Source organism: Phyllostomus discolor, chromosome 5 (genome assembly GCF_004126475.2).
Source record: "Phyllostomus discolor isolate MPI-MPIP mPhyDis1 chromosome 5, mPhyDis1.pri.v3, whole genome shotgun sequence".
NCBI lineage: Eukaryota > Metazoa > Chordata > Mammalia > Chiroptera > Phyllostomidae > Phyllostomus > Phyllostomus discolor.
The window spans coordinates 147,455,080-147,476,937 of NC_040907.2; the positions used below are offsets into that span (position 1 = coordinate 147,455,080).

The window sequence follows — 21,858 nt, forward strand, 5'->3', positions numbered from 1 at the left end:
CTGTGCCTAGAACATGGTACATTTCTTAATAGATATTAACTAAGTGAAGGAAAGAATTAAATAAGTCTACATATTTTGAGAATAAGACCCAAACTATTTTTTGTAGTTAGGTCACATGATCAAAAAAATTTATTGGACACACATCCCCAGCGGGTCAGTCAATATAAAGATGTAACCCACAGAATACAGTCTATAAATTGAGGGTTATAACACACAACATGATTTGAGGCTGGGTGAACTGAAAAGGCTCCCTTTGTGAAAGCAAAGAGAGCCGAGGGTGTGCTCTCGGTATGCATACTGAAAGTGGAAAAGAGAAATAGTAAGAATTTTTAAACGTTATTTACCTATACCTTGCCTACATTTGTAGTCACTTATACTAATAAATAGCAGAGATGATAGCACAGAATGTCATAGCATAAAAATAGAACACTAAGCATCAAATCCTCAAAGTGACAGAAAAGATTCCTTGCATCAAAAAACTTAGGGTGAAGAAACTGTAGTTCAGTATAATATAACTCTAGGCTATCCAGCAAAAAATAATCAGAAAAATTCACCTTATGGAGAAATATTCACTTTATTTCTAAATGTGGCATGTTTTCTTTAAAAATCAGGAAGTGCAAGTTTATGTCAACCCAGGCACATCATTTTTGAAGAGACATATATTCATATCCCCTCACCTACTCAGATCTCAGAAATAGGACCAGATTGTAGGTCTGGGGTCTGTCACCCAACCACATACATCCAGTGGGACTCAGCAATATTAATGCTATTAATTAATATTTTATCGCGCAAGACCAGAATGATGATATGGCACCCTGTTTCACCAAATTACCCAATGATGTGGACTATTTGCATATGGTTTCCTGGAAGAGTACACCTTCTTGGACAGCACCCAAGACAACACACTCAACAACCACGATGGACTCTAATCTCTTCTTATAACACATGTAGAGTTGGTTATTGTCAATGGGAAAGGAAAGTTCTGCCTCCAGAGTGGTAAGAGTGAACTCTTCAGTCCTTTCAGGTCAATACAGAAAGTAGGTCTCTCAGTCAATGCTGAGAATTGATGCGACCTTTACAGAATAATTTTTCAGATGAGTACATTCACTCAGTATGATTGTTAGATTTTACACGAGTATGGTTTCTCCTCACTTGGATTATTTATTCCCCTGACATATTGAGGACAAGAGTCTACACACGATTACACCCATTTTGCACAAAATGTGAAAACTACAGTTTTAAAAGTCATCTGACTAGTACTGAATGTCTAAATGAGGTACTCTTCTTAAAAGATGTGGAAACACACTGGATTTTGTTCCTGACCGTTCGGTGATTCATAACCCAACTTTGTGATTTAAGTAATGACACTGCACCCTTAAACATGTACTGATCTGTTTTTGCTAACATCAGGATGACCTGAATCTCCGCCTGCAATAAATAATCCTTGGAACAAACAGAAAGCACAGCATGCCGGGACAGTGCTGAAGTGAAAGAAGACTGGCCTGGGCTGGACCAGCATTTATCAACCTCAGCACTCCTGACATTCTGAATTGGACAACTCTTTGTTTTGGGGGCTGTCCTAGGCTTTTTCAGATGTTCAGTGGCATCCCTGGCCTCTACCCACTGACATCTCTACATATTGCCAATTGTCCCCTGGTGAGCAAAATCACCCCAAGTTGAGAACCATCAGTTAGATGATGCCTGTTCTAGCCTTAACACTGTGTCCCAACTTCCTTCAAGTCCTTGGCTAAGTCACCGGACTCTCTGAACGCACCTCATTACCTAAAAACAAGCAGATTGAAATAAATAATCCCTCAGACCCTTTCAGCTCTAAAAATATGCCATTAGGACTATATATATATCATGTCTTCTACATATAGCTTGGTTTTTAGAAAACCATCTTAATGTTAAATTTTTCTTTCTCTCTCTTAAAGTCTGTTCATTGATTTAGGCGAGGGGCAGGGGAGGATATCCTAGATGTATCCGTAAAGGACAATCCAGAACACTAGGCAAAGATTCTGCCTTCAAAAGTAGTTTGAAATCAAACGTCAATTCACACAGGGTGTCAGGAGGAAAGGTTAGGCCAATAACAGAAATGTGAAACACAGAGAGTGACGGGTAAGACAATAGGGAGTGGTAGGAGTTGCAGCTAACTGGAGAGAACTGGCATGCCTAAAACACAAAGCCCATCTGTCGGCCTTTTAAGGCCCTGAGTGGTTTTACAACTCCATTGTGACTCAACCACTATCTGCTGCTTTCCCGTCCCCAGGATAGGGTATGAGAGGGTGATAAAAGATAACTGGCCAGAAATGGAATAAAATAAATGAAGCCAATTAAAAAGTCTCACCTCGATCCCTTCTTTAAGAAACCTTTAGTCTCATTTCTTTTTTTTTTTTTTTTAAGATTTTAGTTATTTACTTTTTAAAGAGAGGAGAGGGAAGAAGAAAGAGAGGGAGAGAAACATCAATGTGTGGTTGCCTCTTGCAAGCCTCCTATTGGGGACCTGGCCAACAACCTAGGCTTGTGCCTTGACTGGGAATTGAACCGGTGATCCTTTGTTTCACAGGCCGGCACTCAATCCACTGAACCACACCAGTCTGGTCTAGTCCTATTTCTTAAGATGCATGTTTTCATCATAAAACTCTGATGCTTTTGTGTGGTGGAGGAGGGGTATGGGTCTGTAAAAGAAACTTGACATTTTTTTTTCTAAAGTGAAGATAAGTGTGTTTAAATGAAATCCCCAAAATACTTTTAACAGCTAGGCTAAGCTGAAGAAAAATGCAGTTACGACTTCTAAGAGCTTTCACTATACATTGCAGAAAACAGCCTCTACAGGGAAGTCCGAGCCTGGAAGGAATGCCTGCCAGGCAGGGCCTATTTTCTACAAGGTTGCCTGGATACAGAACACTGTGAGTCCACAAAATAATGACTTGGCCTCCTACACAGGGGATAGGAACAGTTCAGTCAGACCACAAGCCAAATTCCTTTAAAGGAGGTGACATTAAACCAAGAACCCTTTTTCTTGCAGATTACTAACACCATAAATATGTTAAAATGTGACAGTAATAGAGGCTTTGTCCTGGATTTTCATGGAAAAATAAGAGTCTCCCCATGAACTCCACCCATTACTAAAACAGATGGACTGCATCTCAAATAAAACTTTATAGTGAAAGAATCTCAAGGCCCTTTGGCTCTCCAGCTTTACTTGTGGAATTAATAAGACGCAGATGTATTCTGACATACAGAAAAAGCCAGTTTTGCTCCTGTTCCATGAGTGTCCACACAGTTTTGGGTTGGGTCTCTCTATGAGACGCCCAACTAGTTCTAAGCAGTGGAAGTAACTACTTGAAAATTAGCTGTTCCTATTGGGGGAACAAAAGAGTTGAGTTGTAAACTAGTCAGCTTAGTCATGCAAGTGTTGGTTAAGAACTTCTTCAACTGTTTCTTTCTTGCTAAAACAGAGTCTAGTGTGTTTGCAAAAGAACATCAGCTTGGATGCAAATGTTAACAACCACATGCCACTATGGTGAGTAAGGGCTTTGCTTGCTTAGATCTGAACCCAGGGAGCTCAAGGCTATGGAGTTGTCTGCACAGCATGGCTGGACCCACAAGGATCACAGGAGGAGGTATTACTGGAAATGCCTTCATGGGGGCGGGGGGGAGGAAAACTATGTCAGAGGCTGGTCAGTAATCACATGTCCCACTGTTTCTGCCCCTAGGGATGTCTCTACTTCCCATCTTCTGAGAAGGAATAACAGTCCCCAGCTGGGAATGGGACAAATACTTTTCTAAGCTGCTCCATTGTCCCCTGTAGAAAACCTGAATGGACCATTACCTACCCACTCTTTGAAGCACTGGGCTCCCAGCCAGCTAAGCCTTGCCCGGCTAGTGCAGGAAAGTGGGGAGCTGTCACCCTTCCCCACAGTGGCCCCTCCCCTGAGCCAGTCAGTATCCTGCAAGCTCCTCCCCTGGATCCAAGGCAGAAAGTGGGAGAGTCAAGCGAAATGCCCTCTAAGGGTGCTCCCCGGGTCACCTATCCACTCCACCAGTGGGACATTCTCTGGAGTCTCCAGCCAGCCCATCTTCTGAATTAGCTCATAGCTCACAAACCCTTCCTCAGAATATGCCCCACCACCCACTCCCGACTCCCCTGTAGCAGAATCATCAAGGTGGCTACAGACCCCCAGGATCCTGAGTTAAACTTTCCCTTTAGTTAATTCTTATACACAGCAAGTTTGAGAAACAATGGTCTTAATGGGGCAGGGAAAGGTAGAGAGCTGGGGGGCGGAAAGGCAGCTGGCAAAGATCTGGAGAGAAGGGGATGTGCATAGTTTTGAAAAAGTACATTCAGTATGATAATATAGGTTCATATTTGAAAAAGTAGCATAGAAATTCAATTGTTTAATTGAACAAAGCAGTAAGCAAAACTCCATTAAAATCTATTTAGCAGGCATAGTCTCATGCACCCTTCCTGTGGCTTCCTCTCCTAACTTCACACCATGATGGTAAGAGAAGCTTGAGGCCTTTGTCCTGTTCTTTGAAAGGGGGCAGGGGTCTTAGAAATCTTGGAAACACTAGTCTATGCATTGGTTCCCAGACCTGGCTGTGTACAACTCCCCTGGGGGTGGGGCTGAACCCTGTACTTTTAACAGACTCCATTCCCAGGTTTTGGAATCACTGACCTAGCCTGGAGGCTGTGGCAGGGTTTGCAGGATTCGGGGCCAGCAACAGCTCCCTGTTTGCCAGGCCTTCCCTACTCTGTCACCCCTGCTGCAAATGGTGGTCATTTGGACAAGGGAAGGAGCCAAGTGGAAGCCCAGGTCTCTGCATCAAAGCCTTGCTGGTCAATGAGGCACTGAGGCCAGAGTCAGGTACTTTGTGGCTGCAAGGGGGCAGGTTAACTAGCCTAATGCCTGGTGTATGTGACATGCTCAGTAATTATTTCTTGAATAAATGAATGTAACCTGCTATTTTGCTATTTACACCTGACCAATCTTCTGCTCACTCAGTCCTCAAAGATATGAATCTGTGCTTGCCTGTTTGAATGGTTTAGCAGAGCTCCTAAACTCTGTCTCTGTCTAATCCCTTGTCCATTAAAATCAAGGTAGTAGTTTTCATTCATTCATTCATTCATTCACTCACCATCCATCCATCCATCTGTCCGTCTGTCCACGTAGCACTTGTACCTTATAAGGTAAGGAAGACAGAGTAACATAGTGATAAGAACTTGGAGCTAGGCAGAGCTGGTTAATTTGTATCCTCCTTGTACTGCAGGTTAAATTCTCTGAGCCTCAGTTTCCTCATTGGTAAAATGGGCATAATGAAAACTACTACCTAATAGTATTGTTGAGTGAGTGAAAAGGGAGGCACAGGGCCAATATGGAGGCATAGGTGGATGCACCGTACCTTCACGCACAACCAAGATTGGAACAATTTAGAGGCAGAATAACACCCAGAACTGACAGAAAGTTTATCTGAATGGAAGTCGGACAGCCAAGAAGTTGAAATAGACCCATTTATCCAGACCGGTAGGAGAAGCGAAGACAAGCAGCCAGGCGCGGGTTGCAGGGTGGAAAGCAGGGAGAGTTGGGCATATAAGGCAACCGGGAGTTCGTAAAGCATCTGGGGTGCACAAGACCGCAGCGGGTGGACCTTGAATACACAAGTGGCAGATGGCAGACCCAGTGAGGTGGCGATTGTGGAGCAGGGCAGAGCACGCAACCCAGGATCCCAGGGAAGGGACTCAGGTCCCACAGAGAACAGAGCTACCACCATTGTTCCCTCTCCACCCGCCCCCACATACAACGTCACAATCTAGCAACTGGGGTGCCCAGCCCTGGTGAATACCTAAGGCTCTGCCCCTTACCATAACAGGAGCGACCAGACCAAAAAAAAAAAAAAAAAAAGAATGAGAGAGATGGCTCAAACAGAAGAACAAATCAGTGCCCCAGAACTCATCCTTTTGAGTGACTAAGAGATAGCTAACCTATCAGATGCACAGTTCAAAACACTGGTGATCAGGAAGCTCACAGAATTGGTTGATTTTGGTAGCCAATTAGATGAACAAATGCAGGTTACCATAAAAGAAATGAAGGAAAATGTACAGGGAACCAATAGTGATGGGAAGGAAACTGCGACCCAAAACAATAGAGTGGACCAGATAGAAGAAAGAAACAACCAAACAGGAAAGAATGGAGAAATAAGAATTCAAAAAAATGAGGAGAGGCTTAGGAACCTCCAGGACATCTTTAAATGTTCCAACATCCAAATTATAGGGGTACCAGAAGGGGAAGAGGTAGAGCAACAGATTGAAAATGGATTTGAACAAATAATAAAGGAGAACTTCCCCATTCTGGCAAAGGAAATAGACTTCCAGGAAGTCCAGGAAGCTCAGAGAGTTCCTAAGAAGTTGGACCCAAGAAGAAACACACCAAGGCACATCATAATTACATTAGCCAAGGTAAAAATAAAGGGGAGAATCCCAGAAGCAGCAAGAGATAAGGAGACAGTAACCTACAAAGGAGTTCCCATCAGACTGTCAGCTGATTTCTCAAAAGAGACCTTACAGGCAAGAAGGGGCTGGAAAGAAGTATTCCAAGTCATGAGAGACAAGGACCTATATCCCAGATTGCTCTATCCAGCAAAGCTTTCATTTAGAATGGAAGGGCAGATAAACTGCTTCTCAGATAAGGTCAAGTTAAAGAAGTTCCTCATCACCAAGCCCTTATTTTATGAAATGGTAAAGGGACTTACCTAAGAAAAGAAGATTAAAAAAAACATGTATAGTAAAAGGACAGCAAACTCACCATTATTAACAACCACACCTAAAGCAAAACCAAAAGAAACTAAGCAAACAACTATAACACGAACAGAACTACAGAAAGGGAGATCACATGGAGGGTTAGCAACAGAGGAGTGGGAGAAGAGGGGGAAAAGGCACAGAGAATAAGTAGCATAGATTGTAGGTTGAAAATAGACAGGGGGCCAGTAAGAACAGTATGGGAAATGTAGAAGCTAAAGAACTTATAAGTATGACACATGGACATGAAGTAAAAGGGGGAAGTGGGTGGGAGAGGGTGTGCAGGGTGGAGGGGAGTGAAGGGGGGAAATGGGTCAACTGTAATAGCATAATCAATAAAATATATTTTAAAAAAAAGAAAGAAAAGGGAGGCACATACTAAACCTTACAGGTTCAAGGGAGGCCTGGGTGGCAGGTCTTACAAACTGAGAGACAGAAAAAAACCACACTGAATGGTCTCAGCATAAAAACTCCTGACCAAAAGTGAGTCCTAGGACTTGGAGGGAAGTCACGTCCTTGGCCTGTAGATTCCTTGACAAAGGTCAATCTTTACCTAAGGTGAGCCTGTTTGTTTTGTTTTGTTTGTTTGTTTTGCATCTAAGATAACATGCCTTTTAAATGTCAGAATAGTCTTTTATCCACCCTTCAGGACAACCCCACCTCATCAGAGCAGGAGATCACAGAACCCCTCATTGGTATCTTGTTTTCAAATACCATCTCTGGGTGCTGTAAATGTTAATTATTAACTATCCTGTGCCCACCAGTGTAAAAGAAGTGTGTGTCTTTTTGTTTTAGTTTTTATCCAATCCCAGAGATTTCCCAGCTTTGCTTTCTCCTGCCTCCTTAATCTACCACCAGTGAATTCCACGTAACTCTCCTTATGTCTCCTTCTTTTACTCTAATGTATAAAATAAGCTGCAAAATTACCATTCTCCAGAGCATTTTCCCAGTCCCTTGAGATTTTGCTTCGCAGCAATTGTTGTCAGTTTGGCTCACATAAACTCGTAACAATTCTGTATAGGTTTGGATGTTTCTTACCTGGACAGTTGTAAGGATTAAAAGGATGATGTGGTAAGTGCTTAAAAGTCACTTTTTATAGTTATTTCAGACCCTGCTGCAGAAAAAAGAACCTAAAAAAAAGCAGGTGACTCCAGGCCAGGACTTGCAGGGAAAGCTGCTCTGTACTCTTGCACAGCCTAAACCACAGGGCCTGGGCCTGGGGGGGTGGGCATGAATGAACAGATAAGAACCTCTTGTGACTACACCCATCCATTTCTATTCAGTCACTTTGCAAAGTTCTCCAAACCAGTCCTTTCTTTTACATGCATCAAATAGCTCCCTCCCCACACTCAATGCTATATATACCAAGAATCGATTCAGAAATAATTTCTATTTCCAAGGTTAGACCAGAAATAAACTTCAAGCTGTAGCTTGAATAAAATCCAATTTTAGTGGAAACTGAATGAAGTTTTTAGAGATTTTATTTATTTATTTTTAGAGAGAGGGAGGGGATAAAGAGAGGGAGAGAAACATCAATGTGTGGTTGCCTCTCAAGCGCCCCCTACTGGGGACCTGTCCCACAACCCAGGCATGTGTCCTGACTGGGAATCGAGCCAGTGACCCTTTGGGTCGCAGGCCCATGCTCAATACACTGAGATACACCAGCCAGGGCTCAATGAAGTTTTTAAAGCCGTATGTCTCAGAAGATGTTCATTATGAAACAGACCCCAAAACAAAAACCCTATCTAAACCAGACACCCCTCACCTTGTCATTTTCTTGATTTCCTTGTTTTATTTTTCTTTGTCATACTTACCATCATCTGATATACTATATATGGATTTATGTTTATCATCTGTTCCCTCCACTCAGATGTAAGCCCCATGTGAGCCCCATGAAAGGCATAGAGGGAGCACTCCCAGTGCCTAGAACAGTGTCTGGCACACAGTAGACATTAGCAAATATTTGCTGAATAAGTGAATTAACTGATATATCAGTTAATGACCTTACAATCAGCCCAGTGACCTTACAAATGATTTACAGGTTATAAAGCTTCCTCTTCTAAGAGATGGTCTTCCAAGTGCAATTAGAAGATAATTATACTTCTTGTCATTATAAAACCCCTTTCTCTTGTGGTCTGTCTGGGTGTCTTTGTCCAGGGTTGTGGCCCACATTTACTTCAGAAAGGTTAGAAGATGCCAGCTGGACTGCAGAGCTACTTAACTGGCCTCCACAAACAGTGGGTTCAGCCTCTCCCACCGCCAGAGGCAGCCAGCCCAAACCAACTCTGGTCATTGCATAGCTCTGCCGCTCTATTGAAAGTATGGAACTAAAAAGAACTCCCAACTGAGAATCCTACTCCACAGTGGCATCTGCTTCCGGTTTAGACTTCCACACAGCCTGAGAAGCTACCCCAGGTGGAACAGCTGCCTCCACGTGAAACGCCGGCCTCCGCCGTGGGCTGCCCTCCCCTCCTCGTCAGCCACACCAAGAGAAGGAAAAGTCCTGGGGACCACCTCAACTAATACTGCTCTCAAGTTTACACCCGGCAGTGCCAGAAGTGAGTCTCATCCCTAGGAGAGATGGAAATCTTAAATGCTTGGAATTGAGGTCTTTTGTGTACATACTAGGAGATGAAAATTTCTCATAAGCAATACCATACTATAGCCCACCAAATTAACTCCATTCCAAATCAGTCTTTTTCTCTAACTAAAAAATAAATACAGGCTTTGCCCTGGGAGTTAGTATTTTCACCACCCAAGAGTGCCCCTTTTCTTTTTCTAGTTCTATAGCCCCCAGTATCACCATGTGTATATATCTGTGTGTGTTCTGTTCCCCTCTCACTTTCATATCCTGGCACCCAGACCCTCAACCCAAACCCAAACACACACACACGGAATAAAGTTGGGGTAGTCTGAGCTCTGTGCGAAAGGACTTTAACATAACTAGGTTAAATCCATGTGCTTCCACTTAAAGAGCTGGGTGACTTTCAGCAGTTTGGTGAACCTCTCTGAGCCACATGTTTCTCATCCATTAGTTAGGGATAAGTCTGTCTCACCATCATTATCAAAATTAAATGCAATTATGTGTATAATAGCATTAACATGATGCCTGGTACATAGTAAGTTCACTATAGATACTGGTTAATATATTGTTCCTCAGGAACCTGAAGTAACATTTTCATTTCTTATCTTAAATTTTCTCTTATGTCTACTATTTACTGAGGAAGTATTAAAGTCCCCTGATCAAGATGAGTAGACTTGCCAAGAGTCACCTAAGCGTCAGTAAGAGCCAAGATCCAAACTCACGTCACAATCATACAGCTGACCACTTGCCCAGACCTCCTCTCACTCAGGAGCTGGGGCAAACTTCCTCTGAGGTGTGTGGGTAGGTCTTAAGCAGCTCCCTCTTACTCATTCTACAGCAGAACAGATGCCTTGCTCAGTGATTTATACTCAGATGATACTTCTAACTTTGCTCTGCATTTATGTGGGGGCGTGATGGTGGTTTTGAATGCACAAGTAGATTCACATGGAGGGGAAAATATGAGTACTAGAACACAAACTCTTAGAGAGATAATGATGGTCATTTTGTCTCAGACACTGTAATTTGCATCTCTAGATGTTTAATTTGGGTCTTTTTTATATCTTCCATGTCTCTGCTTAACATGCTCAAGCATTCTTCTGCCTTCTTGAACCATGGAAATAATTATAATACATGTTTCATAGTCCATGCCTACTATTAATATTATCTGTTAATAGTATATCTGTTTTTTTCTTCACGTGACTAAAGTAAAATCCTTCTGGATACTCTACCCAATGCTCATAAACTAGAAGGTTTTTCCACTCTGGCTGGTGGGAGCACTAACAATTCTTAGCCCTGTGTGTGTTTCAAGGACTATTCTGTCTGCTCCTTTCAGATGGTTCTTTCCCTGCCTCAGTTTCTGCACTGACTAATACTCAGCTGAAGAGTCAGGAGAACCCTCTGTAATCAGGAGCACGCGCTCTCTCTCTCTCTCCCTCTGTGTGTGTGTTTGTGTGTGTGTGTGTGTCCCTCTAGACTCCTGCCTGCACCTGCCCAGCTCTGGGAGATGACCAGGAGGGATCTGCCGAGTTCCCTCTCCCTGCACTGCGGCCTGGAAACGCTCTATAGGCACTAAGTTGGGCACACACGGGGCTGATCTCAGTTATCTCCCCGCTCTCTGGGGATCAGCGCCCTGTGCTGCCGATGTCCAATATCTGGAACCACCGTTACATATATTTTATCTAGTTTTTGGTTGTGTCAGACAGAAGCTCCACATCTCCCTACAAAAGGGGATTTGGAGCAGGTGTTTGTTTCTCTTGTGATTCAGCTCCTTTGTATTCTGACTCCTTTGCAGCTTAAACCCAAGTTGGAACCAGAAAGCTATTCCAGAGGGCTGAGCTGGACAGAATCCACATAAAGGGCCCAATATCAGTGGGCTAATGGTCAGATGCAAGGTATTTTAAAAATGTTAAATTCCATTCATGTGGTTGTATCATAAACTCACTTATTCATTAATTCATCCATTCAACAAACATTTGCTGAGAGCCTACTATGAGCCAGGCTAAGTGCTAGTGGTAAAGCATTAAACATAATAGCTGTGGAGTAGGGAAAGGTCAAATGAGTAAATACATTGATAAGAACATTTTAGATGGTGGTAAATGCTGAACTAGATGAAGAAGATGCATGGACCAACACATATCCTTGAGTACTTGTCTAAAACCTGACCCAAATATCCCCATGCCTAGGTAGACCTGCTCCGCCATTTCCACAGAGGAAATCAGACAGAGCAGTGAGATGGAGAGTGATGAAGGGTGGGTGGTCAGAGGTGCTGAGGCCGAATGACAAGAGTCTACATCTGTTGCAGTTGGAGGGAAAGCGCCTTCCAGGCAGAGGAAACAGCAAATGCAAAAGCCCTACTTTGGTATCTCCTTTTCCTCCCTGGCACATGTGCATGCACCCACACACACCTGAACACTTGTAAATACTTTTCATTTCTACATTTCCAGGCTCCCAAAGATAGTTCTTACTCGGGAGTTCAAGTGGAGTTCAACAGTGGCAAGATGCAAAGGGATCAGGGTCCCAGCCTCAACCCTTCTGGGCCTGATGGCTCATCTCTACTTCTCAATGTCATTGTGAAGATGAGATATACTCTCTGAATTTATTTTGCCCACTATAAGCAGGAGCATAAGTCATTTCAATAGTATTAGTAAGTAACACTTCATAAGTAATATTCAATAGTATTAAAAGGCCAGCTTAAAATGTTTACCTAGAGTGGTGATTGCTGGGGGGAGGGGAGTATAAGGGGACTAAATAGTAATAGGAAAAAACACAATAAAGATTATTTTTAAAAATGTTTACCTAGGGAGGAGCTACCAATTGATACTGAGTATTCTTTATTTTTTTCAAAAGTAGAAAAATTACTTCCATTTTAGCAAAAAGATAATCATTCCACCTACATTTGGGTTCCTGTAGCTGGTCAGAGGTTATCAGTATAATGTAAAGGTCAAAAGTACAGGCCTGCATGGAAATGCTGTCTTTGACACATATCTGCCATATGACCTTGAGCAGATTGCTCTCTGAGGAAAACCTGGACCTGCCTCACTGGGTGTCTGAGGATTACGTGGGATAATGCCTCCAAAGGGCATCCCTAAGTCCCCACTGAGGGACAGTCACTGCCTGTCTGCAAGGAAACTCCCATTCTTCAGACGCTGAGAAAACCCTTCCACTCTGACATCTCAGCTAAAAATAGCATTCCGTGTTCACCATGTGAGCAAGAGGCTCCTCTGGCTCTTCTCTCTCCAGTCTATGACTCTCCAGTTCCCCAGTCTCCAGACTCTCCAGTTCTCTCTCCAGTGCCATCCAGTCTATGGTTGGATGACTATAAAGTGAGGAAGAACAGAGTCTGCACGGAACGCCCAGCCTACCCCCAGGGCCTGAGAAGGAAAGCTGCTGACGTACTGGCAACTGTGCTTGCTTGGCTCGGATGTGGGCAGTCGCTGTGGGTGCCCGCATGGACGCACAGGCAAACCCAGGCAGCCCGGCTTTGCTTGCTTACGGGCCCCAGAGCAGCAGACACAAGAGCCATATTTGCACAGCCCGTCTCCACAGCAACAGGAAAGTCAAGGGGTGAGACATTCCTTAAACTGGTAGAAAAATCCTCTGCCCCCTCCCTGTACTTTCAGGTGAGGAAAACATTCCGATACTGAGCAGTGAGCGGATCCTCAAAGGTCAAAGCTTTAGTAGAAAAGCCAGCCAGAAAATCTAAGGCCAAAACACACATAGTTTGAACAATACAACTCTGAGTTTAATTTTGTTTCTGGAAGGTAATGTGACCAAGGTCTGCGCATTGTTTAGTTGGTGGAAACAAAGCCAAAGATCATCATTCCTGGCTGGTGGCAGAGAAGCATGCAGCTGAGGACAGTAAGGGGACAGGCCACACAGAGCATCGTCATCCACACTGTTCACTCCAGAGCTGCTGGGGTTGGCCTTTCACTGGAAGGCCGTAAACAACTATGCAGGGAAATCTTTAGGACAGAGAACTAATCTCCTAATTAATAAAAAGACCAAAGACTTTCCCCAATGATGCTGCCACAGCGCCCCAAATTGTCATGCTGTCCACTTCTTCAGATAAGTCACCAGCGGTCTCAGTCCCAAAGTCACTGTTCCTGGGAAGTTAACACAGCAAACTATTAGCAGCCATTGCACCATCACTCAGATCTGTTTCTTGGAAGCTCCTTTCAACCAGCAGGACCTTGAAGACTGCGACACAGGACAGACAAGTTCTGTTGGGGAAAAAAACTGGCAGCTGGTGCACATGTGGCCCACAGGACAGGCCCAGGGGGAGCCGGGAGCATAAATAGGGACATTGGGTACCTGGGAGATGCTGAGGGGAGGAAGACTTCCCAGAAGAAGGGGAGGGAAAGGTTGAAAGTGTAATGAAGACCAACTTCATGTTTTGCCTAGAATCTACCTTTTTTTGTTAGGCCTCAAAATTCCCATCATAACAAGGTCACAGTAACAGCTGCTCACTTTGTCTTTCTGCTCAGCAGACACCACAACCCTGAGCACGATATGTCTCAGCAAGATGCATGGAGCCCCCCCCAGCTTCAGAAGGACCCTTATTCAAAGTTGCAAAGAAAAATGTCCCGGACCAGATAGACCACACATTAACCCTATCTCCAGAAATACACAGCAAATGCCCAAAGTAAGTGCTAAGGGGAGGTCTTAGGGTGGGGATCCGTCCTCTTCCTTCACTGCTGTAACCCAAGGACCCCCCTGAGTTCTCACCAAATGTAAAGTAAACATGTAAGAGTCACTCGGTATTGTTTTCCTTGCTTCCTACCTGGTGTCTACATGCAGTCTTCATACAGAAAACCTGAGAGATACTTTTAAAATATAAGTGGGACCATACTCAAAACCCTCTAATGGATTTCCATTCCATGAGGAATGAAATCCAAGCTTGTGTGGTGGCTCACGAAGCCATGTGTGCTGTGGCTCTGCAGTTCTCTCTCTTCTCCCCCATCCCAGCCTCTCCTGCTCTCTGTGCTCCATCCTGACTGGGCTCTCCAGTGTGTCTCCAGCACCCCAAGTACACTCCTGCCTCAGGGCCTTTGCACTTGCTGTCCTCTGTGCCTGAAATAATCTTTCCCCCCACACAGCCGCATGGCTGTCTTTATGTAGGTCTCTATTCAACTATAACCCTATCAGCATGTCATATAAGACTGGATCCCACCCCCGCCATCAATCCCTCCCTAGCCTTTTACTCTGCTTTGTTTTTCTTCACAGTTTCCCTATTAGCTTACAACACTTCACAGTACCTGACCCATTAAACACTTCTTCAGGAACTTGTTTGTTTTCTGACCCTCCTTCAACCATGTAACCTTTAGGAAAGCAAGGACTTTGTGTGAAAGTTGGATGAGATCTCTAAGGCCAGCCTCCCAGCCTTTGTCATCATGTTATGTTACATGAGGCACAAAGTGGTAAAGGCCTGGGCCGGGCTGGTGGCTGTGGCCATGAGTGAGAAACATGTGACGCAAACAATGGAAAGGAAGAAAAAGTAAGATTTGGCAAAAGGCTGGATAGGATGTGAAAGGGGGACGATCAAGAGAGAACAGAGGCTGTGAGTCCAGTGGTCTGAAACTGCATGTGCTATCCAGCATGGTGACCACCAGCCACATGTGGCCAGGGAGCACTCGAAATGTGGCTAACCCGGATGAGGTGGGCTGTCAGTGTGAAATGCACACTGGATTTCAAAAAAAAGATGCATGTAGAACATCTCAATGATCTTTAAAGTATTAATCACATGTTGAAATGATAACATGGTGGATATACTAAATAAAATATATTACTAAGATTAATTTCACCTGTTTCTTTTGTTTCTTAACATAGAAACAAAAAAATTTCAGAAAAATGTAACCAGAAAATTTCAAGTTACATATGTAGCCTGCACTGTATTTCTGCTGGAGAAGGCTGGTCTAGAATATAAATAGTGGTGCCATTTGCAGAAAGAGGAGAGCAGAGACGAGAAGGGAATATTATTAGTAACAACATGAGGCTATAGTGAGGCTTGAACGCCCACTTTCTAAGAACTTAGAAACATGGGGAAAAAGCTGTCCTCGGGGAATTGGGGTGGGGGATAGACTATCATATAATTGGATCAAAGCTGAGATATACAGCATAGCCTTAAAAAACTAGAACGGTTTTTTGCCCAAGAAGAGTGGGACCAGAACTTGCCATAATGTATTTATACAACTTGAGAAAAAAAATGCATCAGTCACAAGGAGCATTTGTCAGCAGCGGAGCATGAGAAAAAGGATCTTATCAAAGGCAAACATGGATGTACCTATCAAAGCACTGCCCAGGGGATAGATGTCTGTCTGGGCTTTCTTAGTCTGAAGCCATTAAGCAAAAGACCCCAGTGATTAGGGGGACCATCTAATTTACTGGCCAAACCAAGCCACTGTTGACAGCATAAAGGACATTACTAATTATTATGCTGGGACAATACACCAGGACTGTCCCAAGGAAATCTGGGCCTATGGTCACCCTACGTCTACTTATTACTCTCATTGCAGCCCTCTGATTATACCAAATGTAACTAAGACTAAGACATGTATTTTTTTATCTATTTTTTAGAGAGAGGGGATGGAAAGGAAAAAGAGAAGGAGAGAAACATCAATGTGTGAGACATACATCAATCAGTTGCCTTTAGCATGTATCCCAGCCAGCAACCGAATCTTCAACTCGGGCATGTACCCTGACTGGGAATTGAACCAGTGGCCTTTTGCTTTGCAGGATGGTACCCAACCAACTGAGCCATACTAGTCAGGGCCATTTTTAAATGTATTGGCATTACTTAATATTGGGATGCTTCTTACAGTTGATATGGGCACTTAATATAGGGTTTCCTTCTCTCCCCGAACCCGTTACTAATTTAATAGTATATCTTATGGTCAATGACATCTTACAATCAAGGTTATACAGTAGTTTGTTTTCCAATGTGGTATGACATAAAGGAGAATTCACTGATCAGAATAGGAATGCCCTCCCCCAAGCATTTATTTCCATTGGAAAATAACAGGTAAGTAACTTGGTGTTAAGCACTGGTTCTTGCGAGCTAGGTTGGTTTGAACTGTTCACCTAAGACTGGGTTCTGAGTCTGTGTAAGGCCCAAGTCCAGATCAAGGACTGGAGTGAATTTACTGAGGTCATGCTGTCCCACGGAGACTATTTAGAAAAACCCCAGCTTCACCCAGGGGACAATCCTCGGTGCCACCATCATGCACCATCATAACCTTGCCCAATGGAAATTGGTGGAGGCAGGAAGACAAGGAAACTGGTCTAGATCTGTTGGGTTTCAAAGGCCAATAAGACATTAAAACAGAAGTGGGGCTGGAAGTATAACTCCCATGAGATGTGTATAGGTTACACATAATCAGGAAAAGAAATTATTTTGCTTTTGTCCAATATAGCTGCAGTTCACATAAACCACCAGAGGTAGGAAATGACTATATGCAATTAACAAAGAAGTTTCTGGGGTGTAAACAGGCTTTACCCTACAGGCCATATTGGAAAGACACGTGTTGGCTTAATGTTTGCAGCCTCTTGGGAATATATAAATCTGGATAAGAGCACTGTGGTTGATTAACCACACCTGACATTGGCTCAGAAGTGGGGCATGATATGGAATTAAAGTATAATCATATTGGAAGTATTATAAAATGTTATTAAAGATGCATTCCTTCAACAAAATAAACGATAGTATAATACGTAAAATGAGAAAAACAGTTGAAATCAACTCACTTATTTTGTCCTATTGTCTCAAAATCCTTCACAACAATTCCAAGGGAAGATGAAAAGTCCAGTGGCACACCTCTCAAGTCAAACTCCAAAATCTGTCCAAAGAAAGGTTATGAAAACAAAACACAACAAAACAAAATGTTAAAAGGATCAAGAAATACAATGAAATGTACCAACACTGAAAGTTGGGTTATTAGCTTCACCAATGACAATCCTTCAATAAGATTGACAAACTACTCAATTCTATAATTAGATGGAAGTGATTAACTGATAAATTAAATTCTAAACCTGGAGGCTGCTGAGCGTTGTGGGAAAATAAACCAGACTTAGCCTGGAAGGACCTGGAGGCAGCTCCTCGATTCCCATTTGCCAGGCTCTGTGGCGCTGGACCAGTCGCCAACCTCTCTCCCGTGGTCAGAGAGCTGAACACCTACCACGATTGTAGCAAGAATAAAATAAAACATGTGCATGAAAACGTTTTCTTCAATGGTTATTTTTAAATTACTTGCTCTTCCTAAACATATTATTATCCAAGGGATAAATAATCTAGAAAACTCTTTCCAAAATGCATTGGTCCCTCACTTGAGGTCCCACAGTGGCCAGTGCTATAGTCAGATGAGACCTTCATCTTAATGTAACAAATTGCTGTCTGATGACAAATGTTAAAAAAAATCAACATAGCACCACTGATGCCTTTGATTGATTGTTCAATAAATGACTTAATGCAGTGTCTACTGACAACTTAATTCTGTGGAACGGGTCTGGAGTGGATGGAGAATTGTCTCATAGTTCATATGAGAACACGCCCACTAATCTTAATGGATTTGGGTTGGCACTTCATTTGGTTAGATTTCAGTTATAAAACTGCAGTTCGAAAGGTTGCCTGATAAATACTTTTGCAGTATGAGGGGGAAACCTGATGGAAACAAAATGGGGCGAGAAGGATGATGCCCGTCGAGGACACGCCTGCTCGTATGATCACACACACCTCTCTGCCGTTGGCCACGTGCACTGACCTCTGATAGGAAGAGACTTGCTAGGATTCCTGAAAAGCCCGAAGCACTAAGTGTGCACATTCATGTACTTTTATTTTTTCCTTGGAGCTCTGTGTGAGGGCTTTTCAGAAAGGCATTACTTTTTGTTTTTACCTTAAGTGAGAAGGTGTGGTCTTTATCTTACAGACATGTTGAAACTAGTTGGGAGGGGTCTTCACAGTCTCCGGACTCAGTGAAAATATCAAAGACATTTATCACCGCAGTTATCCAGGGAGGTGTGACTGGCTTTTGGAAAAAGTAATGGGCCTGATGACCAACTTTTCAAAACTTAGCACAGGAAAATCCTACTCAGTAGAAAGAATTCAAATTTTCATGTCTTTAAATATATTAAACACCAGCGGAGGTGGTAAATAAATTTCATTATATCCCTTCAATACCATATTACATCATCATTAAAAATGCTTTTGAATGAAATGATATGTGTATGTGCTCAGGATATAATAGCAAAAAAAGAATAGGAAACTGTACTTGCTTCCTATTTTATATAGCTAATTTGCTAATTTTAAGACATCAAATTTTATTAAATATATTCACTCAATAAGCATTTCTTCAAACACCCCAGATGTTAACAGCAGTTGCTTCTGGATAGTGGGACCAAAGGTAATTTTTTATGCTGATCTAAAGTTTTCAAAATTTCTACATTAAATATGTATTATTTTATCAACATAAAAACAGTAAATGTCTTGACTTAGCCAGACAACCAAACTATCATGTGATACACTCTTGATTAGTCACATGCAGACATGTTTTTAATTATGGAGCTTTCCCTGTGGGACTCTGGAGATGATCTAATACCACCACTTGCTCTACAGATGTGCCTGCATTGGCAACACGACTGGACCAAGGTTACAGCGCAAGCTCAAGGTTGCTGTAGGCTAGAGTCCAACCCTCTTCACTGTCATCCAGGCTCCACTCGCCACACCTCTACTGTACAGGAGATGTCACTGTGTTACATCTCCTTGAACTGCATCGCAGTCTCCATGGCCACAGAGGGAGATGGAAGGGGCGGGGTGAAATGCAGTGATTCTCCTTCCAACGGGGAGAGTTCACCTCTGACCAAAGACGGGACAATCAGATATAGCTTATCCATTGAAACAAAGTTAAAAAACAAAAATGAAGTCACCTCATTCCAGACAGGATTGAGTTCATTATCAACTTTTTTTGTTTTCTTTTTCTCATCTGCAAATAAAAAATAAGAGATATCAATCAATTAGAAATATTTATAGAGCACATACCATTCCTTAGTTCACTCAAAGAGCATTTCCCCCAAGGGCCCACGATGTGCCTGCATTTCCCTATCCTCTGCCCTAGGTAGGGGCTGTCTGAATCAAAGTGTTGCAAACTGAACAGCATTTTTTTGGTCTAAAACGTTTTCCTACACTCAAATCTAGGGATGGGTGGCTTAAAATCATGGAAATACCACGATCCCCTGCGTCTCCCGCAGACCACAATTACCCAGGGTCTCTGTGTCTCCAGCTTTTTTGTAGAAAGAAGCCAACAAAGCTAACCTTTGGCGCACCCGTGGCGCCATTTTATAAGTGAGGACACGGAGACTCAAAGGAGTTAAGAAATGCGGCCGAGCTCGCCTGTGGCAGGGGTGCCCCAGTGGACCTGGAATTTCAGCTCTGAAGCCCGTGCTGCCTCTGCCTGTGATAAGACCTCAACGCAGTTTACAGATTAAGCTGGACGTGCTCCCACAGCCCTCTGCACAAAGTAATTCATGCATAAACTCTTTCAAGGAGCCACAGAGAGCTGGGGGTTTCCTTTGCCCTGGCCCACCTTTTCTGAGGACACAAGATCTTCTTTCTCTGTGTGGAAGACTACTGTCTAGTACACCCTCCTAAGTCCACCTAAGTTTTCTCGGATCAAAGTCCACAGAGCAGGGGCTTCTAATTAGGCCTCTAAGTCTCCAGATCCTTACCAAAATAAAAGTTAATGTTTGAGCACAAAATGCTTTGTAAGCATTAGCTCATCTGTTTTCAGAAAACTGAGGTTTTTTCTCTTGCATGTCTTTTACTATTACACAAAATACCACATGTATGGCCGGGGGTAGGAGTGGGGTAGGGCAGGGAGTCCCCCACCAAGCAATTTTCTGGGACACCAGGAAGTGTTGTAAAATTTAACTGCATTGTGACCCTGAGATAGCATCAGGGTTCACTGGTTAAGGGTTCAATCCCACAAGAATGCCACCCCTCCAAGGTCAGACACCAAAAGCAAAGCCAGGTTGTCACCTGTGCTTCTGACATTCTGACAGTCTGGCAATCAATCTGAGGTTTTTGTGACCCCTTCCTGTGTTCAATTACTTTTCTAGAGCACACCACAGAACTCAGGAAATCACTCATGTTTACCAGTGTATTAAAGGCTGTGATAAAGGATACAGACCAAGAGCCCAGTGAGAAACATAGAGCAAGGCCTGGTGGGGGCGGGTCCCGAGCTTCTGCCCACATTGGAGTTAGGGTACACCACCCTCCCACTGTGTGGATGTGTACCCTTACCTGGAAGCTCTCCAAACCCCATACTTTTGGGACTTTATGAAGGCTTCATTAAGTAAGCATGATCAATTATTAACTCCATTTTCATCCTCTCTCTCCAGCAAGAGGAGTGGGGGGTGAGGGTGAACATTCCAGGCTTCTAATTCTGGCTTGGTCTTTCTGGTGACCAGCCCTCCCCCAGGAGTCCACCCAGAGTTGCCTCATGAGAACAAAAGATGCTCCTAGTGCTTTTTAGGAATTTGCAAGGATTTTAGGAGTCCTGTGTCAAGGACAGGGTCAAAGACCAGCTATCAGGGCAAGATATGCTTTATGTTTTAATCACCTAGGGAATCACAAGGGTTTTTGGAGCTCTGTGCCAGGAATGGGGTTGGAGGAGACCAATACATGTATTTTCTATTGCTTACTATTCTTTAGAACCCTAGGAGGTATGTATAATTATCTTCATCTCCCTTTCACAGCCAAGGAGACTGAGAAGCTGAATAATGCATTCAGAGTCACCCAGTTAATAAGTAGCAGGGCTAGGTTTTGAACCAGGCAGTCTCCCATTGGTGGCCCCACTTTGAACCATTCCTCAGCTTCCCCTCTACTAACATGAAATGTAGGAGGTAGCCTGTTTCGTTACGCCGAATGCCACTCTGCTAAGGCTCCCAACACACACCAGCAGTGGGACTAACCACCTCATTCTTCCAAGACCTCAGCATAGCAAAGCCATGAATCATCACCCTCCCTCTGCTAAGCATGAATTTTTCCACTTGAGTGGGCTCCCACAGCCTTGCTGGCTTCCCTTTCCAAACTGCAGCATGACCCTACTCATCGGCTTGTGCCTGGACCTACATAACTTAGCTCTGACTGTGGTCTTTCTATGCAGCCTCCACAGCCCCTCGCTCGATCTGACCCTGACGTCACCCGGCAGCCGCCCTGATTTCCTCTCCCACACTTCCCTGTTGGGCCCACTCACCCCTCCCCTCATCCGACAGAAACCTCCCAATCTTCCTCTCTGGTTACAGCACCAAAAGTGTACTTGAGAGAAACAGGATCCGTGCAAAGGATTTTTAAACTGACAGAGCTGGACAAAATGGCTTCTTATCCACAATTACAGCAGCTTCCTCTAAACAACCACCGGCAGGTGCCAGGCTGTGCTTCCTACTGCATGCCTCTAACTCCTTAAGACGACCCTGCAAGGTCCTCATT

At 43.5% G+C, this 21,858-nt stretch overlaps 1 protein-coding gene and 1 long non-coding RNA gene across 6 annotated transcripts in view; one reads left to right on the forward strand and one right to left on the reverse strand.

The window, feature by feature from the left end:
• Positions 1-21,858, reverse strand: part of MYOF (myoferlin) — a 145,208-nt gene that overhangs the window by 107,960 nt on the left and 15,390 nt on the right. For all 5 annotated transcript variants that reach the window (XM_036027002.1, XM_036027003.1, XM_028511720.2 and 2 more), the window contains exons 2-3: positions 19,299-19,354; positions 17,124-17,215 (exon numbers count right to left, since the gene is read on the reverse strand). In XM_036027002.1, the coding sequence (XP_035882895.1) occupies positions 17,124-17,215; positions 19,299-19,354 (148 nt within the window). The remainder of the gene's footprint in view (positions 1-17,123; positions 17,216-19,298; positions 19,355-21,858) is intronic.
• Positions 4,961-8,299, forward strand: LOC118500869. The gene is made up of 3 exons (XR_004903450.1): positions 4,961-5,354; positions 7,074-7,076; positions 7,162-8,299. It is a non-coding gene; the product is annotated as an uncharacterized LOC118500869 (long non-coding RNA).